Source organism: Nerophis lumbriciformis, linkage group LG10, assembly GCF_033978685.3.
Source record: "Nerophis lumbriciformis linkage group LG10, RoL_Nlum_v2.1, whole genome shotgun sequence".
NCBI classification, from domain to species: Eukaryota; Metazoa; Chordata; class Actinopteri; order Syngnathiformes; family Syngnathidae; genus Nerophis; species Nerophis lumbriciformis.
The window spans coordinates 47,072,801-47,085,874 of NC_084557.2; the positions used below are offsets into that span (position 1 = coordinate 47,072,801).

General features: G+C 37.0%; 1 protein-coding gene across 5 annotated transcripts in view; it reads left to right on the plus strand.

Moving 5' to 3' along the window:
- myrf (myelin regulatory factor) overlaps positions 1-13,074 on the plus strand; it is a 198,459-nt gene that overhangs the window by 78,414 nt on the left and 106,971 nt on the right. For all 5 annotated transcript variants that reach the window (XM_072913970.1, XM_072913971.1, XM_061969539.2 and 2 more), the window contains exons 2-4: positions 2,963-3,053; positions 3,172-3,459; positions 12,480-12,541. In XM_072913970.1, the coding sequence (XP_072770071.1) occupies positions 2,963-3,053; positions 3,172-3,459; positions 12,480-12,541 (441 nt within the window). The remainder of the gene's footprint in view (positions 1-2,962; positions 3,054-3,171; positions 3,460-12,479; positions 12,542-13,074) is intronic.

Genomic DNA, 13,074 nt, shown 5'->3' on the forward strand with positions numbered 1-13,074 from the left:
GGCCTGCTGACATGAGGGTATGTCTACAGAATATATTAATTGATGAAAACTGGGCTGTCTGCACTCTCAAAGTGCATGTTGTTGCCAAATGTATTTCATATGCTGTAAACCTAGTTCATAGTTGTTAGTTTCCTTTAATGCCAAACAAACACATACCAATCGTTGGTTAGAAGGCGATCGCCGAATTCGTCCTCGCGTTCTCCCGTGTCGCTGGCTGTCGTGTCGTTTTCGTCGGTTTCGCTTGCATACGGTTCAAACCGATATGGCTCAATAGCTTCAGTTTCTTCTTCAATTTCGTTTTCGCTACCTGCCTCCACACTACAACCATCCGTTTCAATACATTCGTAATCCGTTGAATCGCTTAAGCCGCTGAAATCCGAGTCTGAATACGAGCTAATGTCGCTATAGCTTGCTGTTCTTTCCGCCACGTTTGTTTGTGTTGGCTTCACTATGAAAAAAACTTTGAAAAATATAATAAGCCACTGGGAACTGATTTTTAATGGTTTTAACAATTCTGAAATTGTGATAATGTTCCCTTTTAACCCCGGGTCCAGTGGACCCGGACATCTTATATGTAATAGAAATGTGTAGGGGGGGTGTATGGTGTGTGGTCATTAAATATGTATTGTGCAGAACTCTGCTGCTCGTCTGCTAACACAGACCCGCAGACGTGAGCACATCACCCCCATTTTAGCGTCCCTTCACTGGCTCCCTGTGCGTTATCGAATCAATTTTAAACTCCTTTTATTTGTTTTTAAATGTCTAAACAACCTCGCGCCAACCTATCTCTCCGACCTCCTTCAGCCTTACTGCCCCACCCGATCCTTAAGATCAGCCGATCAGCTGCTGTTGACGGTCCCTGACACAAGGCTGAAGCTTAGAGGTGACAGAGCTTTCGCCATTGCTGCTCCCAAGCTCTGGAACGACCTACCCCTGAGTGTTAGACAAGCCTCCTCTCTTCCTGTTTTTCCATCCATCCATCCATCTTCTTCCGCTTATCCGAGGTCGGGTCGCGGGGGCAGCAGCCTAAGCAGGGAAGCCCAGACTTTCCTCTCCCCAGCCACTTCGTCCAGCTCCTCCCGGGGGATCCCGAGGCGTTCCCAGGCCAGCCGGGAGACATAGTCTTCCCAACGTGTCCTGGGTCTTCCCCGTGGCCTCCTACCGGTCGGACGTGCCCGAAACACCTCCCGAGGGAGGCGTTCGGGTGGCATCCTGACCAGATGCCCGAACCACCTCATCTGGCTCCTCTCGATATGGAGGAGCAGCGGCTTTACTTTGAGCTCCCCCCGGATGACAGAGCTTCTCACCCTATCTCTAAGGGAGAGCCCCGCCACCCGGCGGAGGAAACTCATTTTGGCCACTTGTACCCGTGATCTTGTCCTTTCGGTCATGACCCAAAGCTCATGACCATAGGTGAGGATGGGAACGTAGATCGACCGGTAAATCGAGAGCTTTGCCTTCTGGCTCAGCTCCTTCTTCACCACAACGGATCGATACAGCGTCCGCATTACTGAAGATGCCGCACCGATCCGCCTGTCGATCTCACGATCCACTCTTCCCTCACTCGTGAACAAGACTCCGAGGTACTTGAACTCCTCCACTTGGGGCAAGATCTCCTCCCCAACCCGGAGATGGCACTCCACCCTTTTCCGGGCGAGAACCATGGACTCGGATTTGGAGGTGCTGATTCCCATCCCAGTCGCTTCACACTCGGCTGCGAACCGATCCAGTGAGAGCTGAAGATCTTGGCCAGATGAAGCCATCAGGACCACATCATCTGCAAAAAGCAGAGACCTAATCCTGCAGCCACCAAACCAGATACCCTCAACGCCCTGACTGCGCCTAGAAATTCTGTCCATAAAGGTTATGAACAGAATCGGTGACAAAGGGCAGCCCTGGCGGAGTCCAACCCTCACTGGAAACGTGTCCGACTTACTGCCGGCAATGCGGACCAAGCTCTGACACTGATCATACAGGGAGCGAACCGCCACAATCAGACAGTCCGATACCCCATACTCTCTGAGCACTCCCCACAGGACTTCCCGAGGGACACGGTCGAATGCCTTCTCCAAGTCCACAAAGCACATGTAGACTGGTTGGGCAAACTCCCATGCACCCTCAAGGACCCTGCCGAGAGTATAGAGCTGGTCCACAGTTCCACGACCAGGACGAAAACCACACTGTTCCTCCTGAATCCGAGGTTCGACTATCCGGCGTAGCCTCCTCTCCAGTACACCTGAATAGACCTTACCGGGAAGGCTGAGGAGCGTGATCCCACGATAGTTAGAACACACCCTCCGGTTCCCCTTCTTAAAGAGAGGAACCACCACCCCGGTCTGCCAATCTTCCTGTTTTTAAATCTCTCTTAAAAACATACTTTTATTCCATGGCTTTTAACACTGAGTGATATCCATCCTGCAATGGCGCCCCATAATACACCTGCTGTGAACCTGTTTTTATGTTTTTATTTATTCTATTTTTATTTTTTTATTTTTTTATCGTGTTCTGTTTGTGTTGTGTTGTTTGCTCGGTACCCGTTTTATCTTTTAACCTGCCCATTGTACAGCACTTTGGCTACCCCTGTGGTAAATTTTAAATGTGCTTTATAAATAAAGTTGATTTGATTTTGATTTGATTTGATTTGATATTCTGATATATATTCTTCACAGAAAATGAGCCAAAGTCAGTGAGACTCAGTTTGAAAAATTAATTAATTGTATCATTCTTCTTTTAATAAAAAAAATGAAAACGGGTCCCACAGACCCGAACACCACACAAGGGTTAAAACAGGTAGAAGACACAATGTAATCAAGTCATTTGTGATCTGTGGGAAAATGAACTGCCGGGTTCATTAGGCCGTAAGATTGTGTCTAAACTGGAGCAAAGTGTGTGGACATTCTTGTAAATAATTCCCAGATGCTCTCTGTCTCCCCCTGTCTTGCCCCCTCCCCCTTAATCCCAGGCCATGATATTACCAGTTCTCTGGAACCAGCCAACATCGACACCAGTATCCTGGAAGAGTACATCAGCAAGGAGGACGATAGCACTGACATGTCAGTAGAGACTACACACCGCCGATGCAGATCATGTTGTTACAAAGGAATTTGTTTTTTCTGATAACGCTAATCCCCCCGCCCACCTTTTTTACCCCCCCTCTCTCCGATCTTCCAGCTGCTTCTCAGAGGTCCACAGCACCCCGGGACCAAATTACTCATCTCCCCAAGCAGGAGTGTCTTCCTCAGGGGGGTTGGTGTGTGGCGTGAGCCCTCCTATTCCCCTTCGCCAGGGAGCCCCTCCGCCCGGGCCTCTTAACTGTCCAAACGCGTACCCTCCAGGTCCGTCCCTGGGCCTCCGACACAGCTACCCCTGCCTGGGTCAGCAGCAGCAGCACCAGCAGCACCAGCAGCACCAGCAGCCGACTCACATAAAGCCTGAGCACAGAGGCCACTACGCCCCTGGGTGAGCACACTTTAAAACAGGGGTGTCAAAGTCAAGGCCCGCGAACCGTCCCACGGGTCGTTTTGCACGCACCAATACTCCATCAGTGTTGGCGCTAGGAATTTTCAAAATGGGACTCCCAGGGACCCCATCAAGTCATAAAAATGGGGTCCCACTTTTTTGTAACCGTTTTGAAAACAAATGATAAACGTGTGCATTATTCTGTTATACCTCACATTTTATATTGTGTTTTGGAAAAAAAGGTTGTCATAAACGTTACTTAATTCATTAAAAAAAATAATAATACAAAAGAAAACACATTTTTATGCATATGTACATTTTTATTTAGTCATAATCATTCATTCACTTTTTTCTTTCCTTCATGATCTAAACTTTACCACTGCTGGTAGTTTTTCAGGTATTTTTATTGTATTATTTTCGGAATGTGTTTGTTCTATTTTTGGCATAAGTAAGACAAAGAAAACTACGGAGCCCCTAAAGGGACATGGGGGGAAATTTTTTTTGAATAATTATTTTTATTTTATTTTATTTTTTTGGACATGTATCTCTTGCGCACGAGATACATGTCTAAAAAAAACGTTCTCGTGCGCACGAGAAACTTTTTATAAAGTTATAAAAAAAAAATCAAAAAAATGTATTTATTTATTTTTAATTTTTTTTTAGACATGTCTAAAAAAAATTTTTATAAAGTTATAAAAAAATATATATATATTATATAAATATTATTTAATATATAAAAATAACAATCATTTTATATATATTTTTTAGACATGTATCTCGTGCACACATAATTATAAAATTATTGTATATTTTTTTATAACTTTATAAAAACTTTTTTTTTTTTTAGACATGTATCTTTTGCGCACAAGATAGTTTCTCGTGCGCACGACAAACTTTTTATAAAGTTATAAAAAAAATGTTTAATTTATAATTTTTTATTTTATTTTTTTGGACATGTATCTCTTGCGCACGTGATAGTTTCTCATGCGCACGGGATACATGTCTAAAAAAAACGTTCTCGTGCGCACGAGAAACGTTTTATAAAGTTATAAAAAAAAATTTAAAAAATGTATTTATTTATTTTTTATTTTTTTTAGACATGTATCTCGTGTGCACGAGATATGTCTAAAAAAATTTTTATAAAGTTATAAAAAAATATATATATTATATAAATATTATATAATATATACAAATAATAATCATTTTCTATATATTTTTTAGACATGTATCTCGTGCACACATAATTATAAAATGATTATATATTTTTTTATAACTTTATAAAAACTTTTTTTGTTTTTTAGACATGTATCTCTTGCGCACGAGATAGTTTCTCGTGCGCATGACAAACTTTTTATAAAGTTATAAAAAAAAAATGTTTAATTTATAATTTTTTAATTTATTTTATTTTTTTGGACATGTATCTCTTGCGCACGAGATAGTTTCTCATGCGCACAGGATACATGTCTAAAAAAAACGTTCTCGTGCGCACAAGAAACTTTTTATAAAGTTATAAAAAAAAATTCAAAAAAATGTATTTTTTTTTTTTTTTAGACATGTATCTCGTGTGCACGAGATATGTCCAAAAAATTTTTTTATAAAGTTATTAAAAAAATAATTATATATTATATAAATATTATATAATATATAAAAATAATAATAATTTTCTATATATTTTTTAGACATGTATCTCGTGCACACATAATTATAAAATTATTATATATTTTTTTATAAAAAACTTTTTTTTTTTAGACATGTATCTCTTGCGCACGAGATAGTTTCTCGTGCGCACGACAAACTTTTTATAAAGTTATAAAAAAAAAAAATTTAATTTATAATTTTTTATTTTATTTTATTTTTTTGGACATGTATCTCTTGCGCACGAGATAGTTTCTCATGCGCACGGGATACATGTCTAAAAAAAATGTTCTCGTGCGCACGAGAAACTTTTTATAAAGTTATAAAAAAAAATTCAAAAAAATGTATTTATTTATTTTTTATTTTTTTTAGACATGTTTCTCGTGCTCACGAGATATGTCTAAAAAAATGTATAAAGTTATAAAAAAAAAAAATAATAATCATTTTATATCTTTTTAGACATGTATCTCATGCACACATAATTATAAAATTATTATAATTTTTTTTATAACTTTATAAAAACTTTTTTTTTTTAGACATGTATCTCGTGCACACAATTATAAAATTATTATAATTTTTTTTATAACTTTATAAAAAGTATTTTTTTTTTTTAGACATGTATCACGAGAAACTTTCTCGTGCCCATGAGATACATGTCTAAAAAGAAGGAGAAAAAAAATTCCCCCATGTTTTAGGGGCTCCGTAGAAAACAATCTGAAGTTGTCTTTTTTTAATTTTTTTTTTTTTTTTTCAATGCCATGATTTTAATAGTCCGGCCCGCGTGTGCACAGATTTTTCCTCCATGCGGCCCCTGAGCTAAAATGAGTTTGACACCCCTGCTTTACAAGAATGAGTTCAAAAGAAGACATGTGTGACAAAAATGACCTTACTACATCTGGCTATAGTCATTCATATACAATCTTGGTTCGTACAACCCCTTGCAAAAAGTATAAAATCAGCAGACTTGGAGGATGTTTATTCAGTAGTTTTAAATTTATAGAAAAAAAAGCAGATAATATACATATATATATATATATATATATATATATATATATATATATATATATATATATATATATATATATATATATATATATATATATATATATATATATTAGTGTTGTCCCGATACCAATATTTTGGTACTGGTCCCGGTACCAAAATGATTTCGATACTTTTTGATACTTTTCTAAATAAAGGGGACCACAAAAAAATCTTAGGGTACATTAAACATGTTTATTATTGCAAGTTTGTCCTTAAATAAAATAGTGAACATACAAGACAACTTGTCTTTTAGTAGTAAGTAAACAATCAAATGCTCCTAATTTAGTCTGCTGACATATGCAGTAACATATTGTGTCATTTTCCATTCTATTATTTTGTCAACATTATTAAGGACAAGTGGTAGAAAATGAATTATTAATCTACTTGTTCATTTACTGTTAATATCTCCTTACTTTCTCTTTTGACATGTTCTATCTACACTTCTGTTAAAATGTAATTATTCTGATGTTTGGATGCTTTACATTAGTTTTGGATGATACCACAAATTTGGGTATCAATCCGATACCAAGTCGTTACAGGATCATACATTGGTCATATTCAAAGTCCTCATGTGTCCAGGGACATATTTCCTGAGTTTATAAACATAATGTACACTTAAAAAAAAACAAAAGAAGATATTGTGATGCCAAAAGATATCGACCTAATCATAGCTCCTGTACTTGGTATCATTACAGTGGATGTCAGGTGTAGATCCACCAAGGGCGTTTGTTTACATTGTGACGCCGTTGAGCTTTGGTGTGTAGACCTCGGAAAACATCAAAAAGACAAAATAGAAAACAGTATGTCTTGAAAACAGAGAATGCAAAACGAAACAGATGAAAAAGAAATGGGCGGAACGTGGATACACCAAACTGTAAGAAATCGCCTAAAGGAAATGGGATTTAAATCCAGAAACGCTGAACTAAAGCTGTTATTAACAAGGTTACGATGGGCCGAGAAAGAGCAACCGTGGACTGTGGATGAAAGTGAAAGTCATATTCAGTGATGAATCGCAAATCTGCATTGGGCAAGGAGATGTTGCTGGAAATTTAGTTTGATTCCGTTCCACTGGGATTTACGAAGACGACTGCCTGAAGAAAACGTGCATTTCCACAGTCATTGATGATATTTCAAGTACTGACACTAGGAAGTTGGCTGTCAATGGATGCACTTTAAAGGATACATACTTTCCTTGAAGAAAAATACAAAAAGAACAATGTCCTAGCCTGCAAATAGTCCGGATCTCAATCAACTTGAAAATCTGTTTTGATAATTGAAGACAATGAATGGTCCATCACAAGAAACTATGCTGGGTTATTTTGATAACCCAATTTATGAGTTGCTAGTGTTGGGTTACATTTTGGAGTTATTATGATGAAGAGAAAGAGCAAGGGTATAATTTCAACTCAATTTCTGGGTTTTCAAAATTACGAATCTTTTTTGGGTAAAAGGCTTTTTTTATTATTAAAAGTTACTTTTTATTATGGATTAATCTCATTAACATTGTTGTCAATCACCCAACATTGAGTTATCACATCTCAACTTTTGGGTTAAATAATTTAACCCAATAGTTTGGTTGGGAACAACCCAACATTAAGTTATCATAACTCAACTTGTTGGTTAAATAATTAAAGGAAAAAGTTGAGTTGAAAAAATAACCCAAAACGTTGAGTTAAATAACTAAAATAAGGGGTTCGTCCCTTTCTGAACCAGCAGTTGGGTTAAAATTGGGTTATTTTTTAACCCAACATTTTTTAGTGTGTATCAGAGAAATCTTGAAGGCAAGATTGATGAAGAGTACTGTTTGATTACATTGACACTACATTGCCCAAAAAAAATCAGATTAAAAAAAAAAAAAATTCAGCTGACTGTTTACTAGGGATGATGTTCGAAATCGATTCTCCCGGTTGTTCGATAAGAAAAGAACCGATTCCATGGACTCGAATCCCTTTTTGAGAACCGGTTCCCGTTATTGAGGCCACTATAGTAAAGAAAAAGAGTTGGTTCTTTATTCGAATCCCTGGGAACGAATCCCTTCTCACGTACAGGAAATGCCCTGTGGGACGCAATGTTATGCCCATTTGATTGTAGACTCTTACTGACACCTTGTGGCGATATGAAAATACTACGCGTCATTAGTTTGGGCACTTCCGGGTTGAGACAATTGAGAAGTAGACAAGTTGTGTTAGCTCTTACAAGCCTTGGAAAAGATAAGTCTGTAAGTAAACTGTTTAACTTGTTTATGTAACTCAATATTAAGGTGGAAAGTGGTTAAGTTTGATACTAAGATGTTTATTGAAAAACGATTTTTGTGCACTGTTTCAATGGATGTTTTGAGGACTTAAAATGGCTGCCAGTCGTGTATTTCCACCCTCGAAATAGTTTCAACACTCAGAAGTATTTGTTTGATGATAGTACTGAATATTTGTGTGAAGCTAATATTTACATATGGTGTATTACATTTCAGTATGTTAATTGAATCACATAGCTTATACATTTGTCATTGTGTGTATTTCAGTTTAAAAAAATAAAAATAACAGTCCAGTGCAAGACAAAAGTAAAGATAGGAAAAGACAAAGCAAGATCAACAACAATAAAGAGCCTAAATGGATTAATCTGCTTTGGATTGTTTGTTAGCTGTCTGCCAAGATGTATAACCTCAACACGTATAGTGAGGGCAGAACAGGCGATATGCAATTATTGCCAGGCTTCGCTCTCATGTAAGAATTGTTGATTGATGACTGTGGTGTTCTTAGTGTCATAGTGTGTGTAGTTAGTATGTTCCAATAGCAGCAGAAGTGCACTTTTTAGAGAGCTGTATTATTTTCAATTTTGTGCCAAAGGGACTGATTTTATTTAAGACTATATTATTATTTAAACACCTATAGTGATCACAGAGACAGGTTGTTTTTGTGTTACTGTATATATTTGTTTTTCTGAAAAATCCCACTTAATATACTTTGGGTAACAACAGTCAATATTATTTTTTTTATTTTTTTTTAGGGGGGTAGCAGTCAATATTGATTTATTTATTAATTTATTTAATTTTTCTTATAAAATAAAAGTGAGCTTTTGTTAAACCAAATATTGTATTTTTTCCCATATACAACAACCTATCTGGATTCGATAAGAGAATCGATGAGGAATCGTTTCGATAAGAGGATTCAATAATGGGCTCGAACTCTATAATTTCTTATCAAACATCATCCCTACTGTTTACGCTGCGAGTAATATATATTTTTTTTATCAGACTCCAGTGTAAACGCGCACAGGCCCCAATGTGGCCTCGACATCACTTGCATGCGCTGTGCGATAAAGTGAAAACAAAGGAAGTTGACCCGGAAGGAAGTCGCTACTACTACAAAATAAAATATAAGTCGCCACACATTAAAATGAGCGTTTTTCTCACGTGAAAATAAATTAAAGTAATATATGAATGTATGAATGGATGCATGTAGTGTAATATATTTGGGAAGGGTTCAATTCTTTTTATGGCTCTTAAGTAGAGAAGAAACGGACATCAGCGTGGATCTGTGTGAGCTTTATTTTTCAATTTATTTTATTTTTTTTAAACTTTTATTTATAAATTTCAACATTTGCAAACAGACGAGAAACAATAATCAAAATAAGTACAAAAATAGTACAAAACAGCGCCAGGGGGTTATAAATTCAAAGTAACTAAAATAGAATGCTATATATATGTATAAAATAAACAAAGTGCAAAGCCATAGGCTCACTCAATTTCAGTAAATAACTTAAATTTGGAACACAGCATCATCGTTTCACAGCTTTTTGGTTAGGTAGAGAGTGTTTTAATGTAGAGTTCTAAATCTTTTTTAAAGGCACAAAAGACAGGTCGGGTATTGAGAAACTTACATTTATGATTATAAAACTTAGCCGATAGTATAATGAGGTTGTTATTTTTCAACTTACATGTAAGCAAATGCGCCACAGCGTCAATTCCGGTCCTTCAACAATCGCTATTTCTTCTAAATCAAAATACATATTCATATATTACATATAACCTATTATTTGGTGACTATGACTATTGATAAGTGATGCACTGAAAATTCGGTCGTCTTAAATAGACTTTGCTCACCGAAACCGGATGTTGTGAGGAAATATCCACTTCTGCTGGACTACATGGTGATGTGGCCTGCATCTGATGCGAAAAGATCAGATTTGAAGCACTTCGGAGCGTTTAGACTGGCAAAAAAAATCAGATCTGTGTCATTTGAGGGCAAAAAAATGTGATTTAGCGTGCAGTGTAAACGGGGTCTGTGGAGGGGGGCGTGGTCTGCGGGCCTGCTGCGGAGCGGGGTGTAGAAGGACCGGCCTCGAAGCACAGCTGGCAGGTGATTGATTGATTGATTGATTGATTGATTGATTGATTGATTGATTGAAACTTGTATTAGTATATTGCACAGTACAGTACATATTCCGTACAATTGACCACAAAATGGTAACGCCCGAATAAGTTTTTCAGCTTGTTTAAGTCGGAGTCCACGTAAATCAATTCATGATTGGATTACCCAGCTGGGGATGATCATCCAATCACCTGCCATACTTATTAGCAGCAGCCGGGCCGAGACACGAGTGTTGGAGTTGGAGTTATTGAGCAGTCACAGAGCGGAATGGAAAAGTTGGGTGTGTTTTCCTAGCGTGTGTGCGCTGCCAAATAAAAAGACATTTCTAACACCAGACATGCGGGCTATCGTGGAGGTTTGTCGGCATCAGGTGGACCCACGGGAGGAGGACTTCCACAGGGTCTTTGTCACCTGTTAAGTCAGAGACTGCAAGCTGTTATAAAAGCCAAAGGTGGTGCAACAATGTACCAGTTAAAAGTTAAACTACCAATGATTGTCACACACACACACTAGGTGTGGTGAAATTAACCTCTGCATTTGACCCATCCTCTTGTTCACCCCCTGGGAGGTGAGGGGAGCAGTGAGCAGCAGCGGTGGCCACGCCCGGGAATCATTTTTGGTGATTTAACCCCCAATTCCAACCCTTGATGCTGAGTGCCAAGCAGGGAGGTAATGGCTCCCATTTTTATAGTCTTTGGTGTGACTCGGCCGGGGTTTGAACTCACGACCTACCGATCTCAGGGCGGACACTCTTAACCACAAGGCCACTGAGAGAGTTAGTGGTGCTGTTGTAGTGTTTTTGTTTGTTTTTCATGATTCCATATTTAATTCTTCAAAATAGAATGATTGATCTTGATCTAATAATGAAATTGTTACTGACTACCATATTTGTTTTGCTTAATTTATTTTAGTGTTTCTTAAAGCCAGAAAGTTGCCATTTGAAATAATAAATAAGAATAATAAATGTTATTTATTATTTATTATGCCTATCTGGGCATTCAAGGACACCGTACAAAATCAAAACAATAAAATCAAATTGGATAAACAACAACAACAACAACAAAGATAGACAAGAAAAGATGATTACAATGAATAAGCAGTCAGGAATAGGTGTGTTTTGAGTCTTGATTTGAAGAGGGATATTGAAATGACTATAGTTTTGTGTCATGTCTATTATCTACTTTTTTTTCAAAAAATACAACAACTGAATGAACATCCTGCAAGTCTGGTGATGCATCTATTTTTCCAGGTGTTGAACAAAAAGGGCTTTGCAGAAAGAAAGAAAAGACAAAACTGTCATGTCTGTGTAATCATGTTTTGTTTAGTTATAGGACTCTTTAGTTTCTGTCTTTTCACTCCCTTGTCTTGTTTCCATGATTACCCCATTAGTTTCACCTGTTCGACATTTGGACTCATTGTGCACTCTTGATTGTCACCATAGCAACCCATTAGTTTTCACCTGTCATGTCACGCACCTGTTTCACGCCTTGAGTCACGCACCTGTTTTCGTTAATCATGTCTGTAGTATTTAAGTTAATTGTTTTCAGTTTGTCTTTCTGACGACCTCACCACACTTATGCTCTGTCCATTCTTTCCATGTCCATTCTTCATGCAACTATTTTTGTCCAAGCCAAGTAAGTTTTTGTTCCATGTTTATAGTCTTTTTGTTTTTTATAGTTTGTTCTCCGCCACTGTGCGTGCTTTTCATTTGTACTTTTTTGCTATAGTCTTTTGGTTTCATAGTTTATTCTCCGCCACTGTGCGCGCTTTTCGTTTGTACTTTTTTTGATTATAATAAATAAATCATGTACCTTAATTCCCGTCTCACCCGTGCCAACTTTCCGTTGCATCCCGGAAAAGCACACACCCAAGACCAAGTCATGACAAAAACATCCACTTCAGAAAATGAACTTGTACTTTTTACCCAACTTAAAATATTTCTCCTTGCATTGTCTGTTTTGTTTTTTTCTTTAGGACTCTACCTGAGTCTCCCCCAGACTCAAGCTCAGAGCCGTACTCTCCTCAGCAGGTGAATGGTGAGTCGTCACAACCGAAACATTAACGATTAGGATAGACACAATTAGCAGTAAGTACAGAAAAAGATATCATGCATGCATATGGTCAGCATCAGGGAGGTATGCTTGTTTTAATGAATTATACAAATATTAATGAGCCACATCTGCATGTGTGTTGGGTTAGTTACTGAAAACCAGTAACTAGTTACAGTTACTAGTTACTTTATTTCAAAAGTAACTCAGTTACTAACTCAGTTACTTACACCAAAAAGTAATGCGTTACTGTGAAAAGGAACTATTTAGTTACTTTAAAAAAAATATATATATATATTTTTTTTTTAAATATATATATATATATATATTTTTATTTTTATTTTTTATTTTTATTTTTTTAAAGTAACTAAATAGTTCCTTTTCACAGTAACACAATACTTTTTGGTGTAAGTAACTGTGTTACTTTTGAAAATGAACTATTTAGTTACTTTAAAAAAAAAATACATATATTTATTTAATTTATATATTTTTATTTTTATTTTTTTTTTAAGTAACTAAAT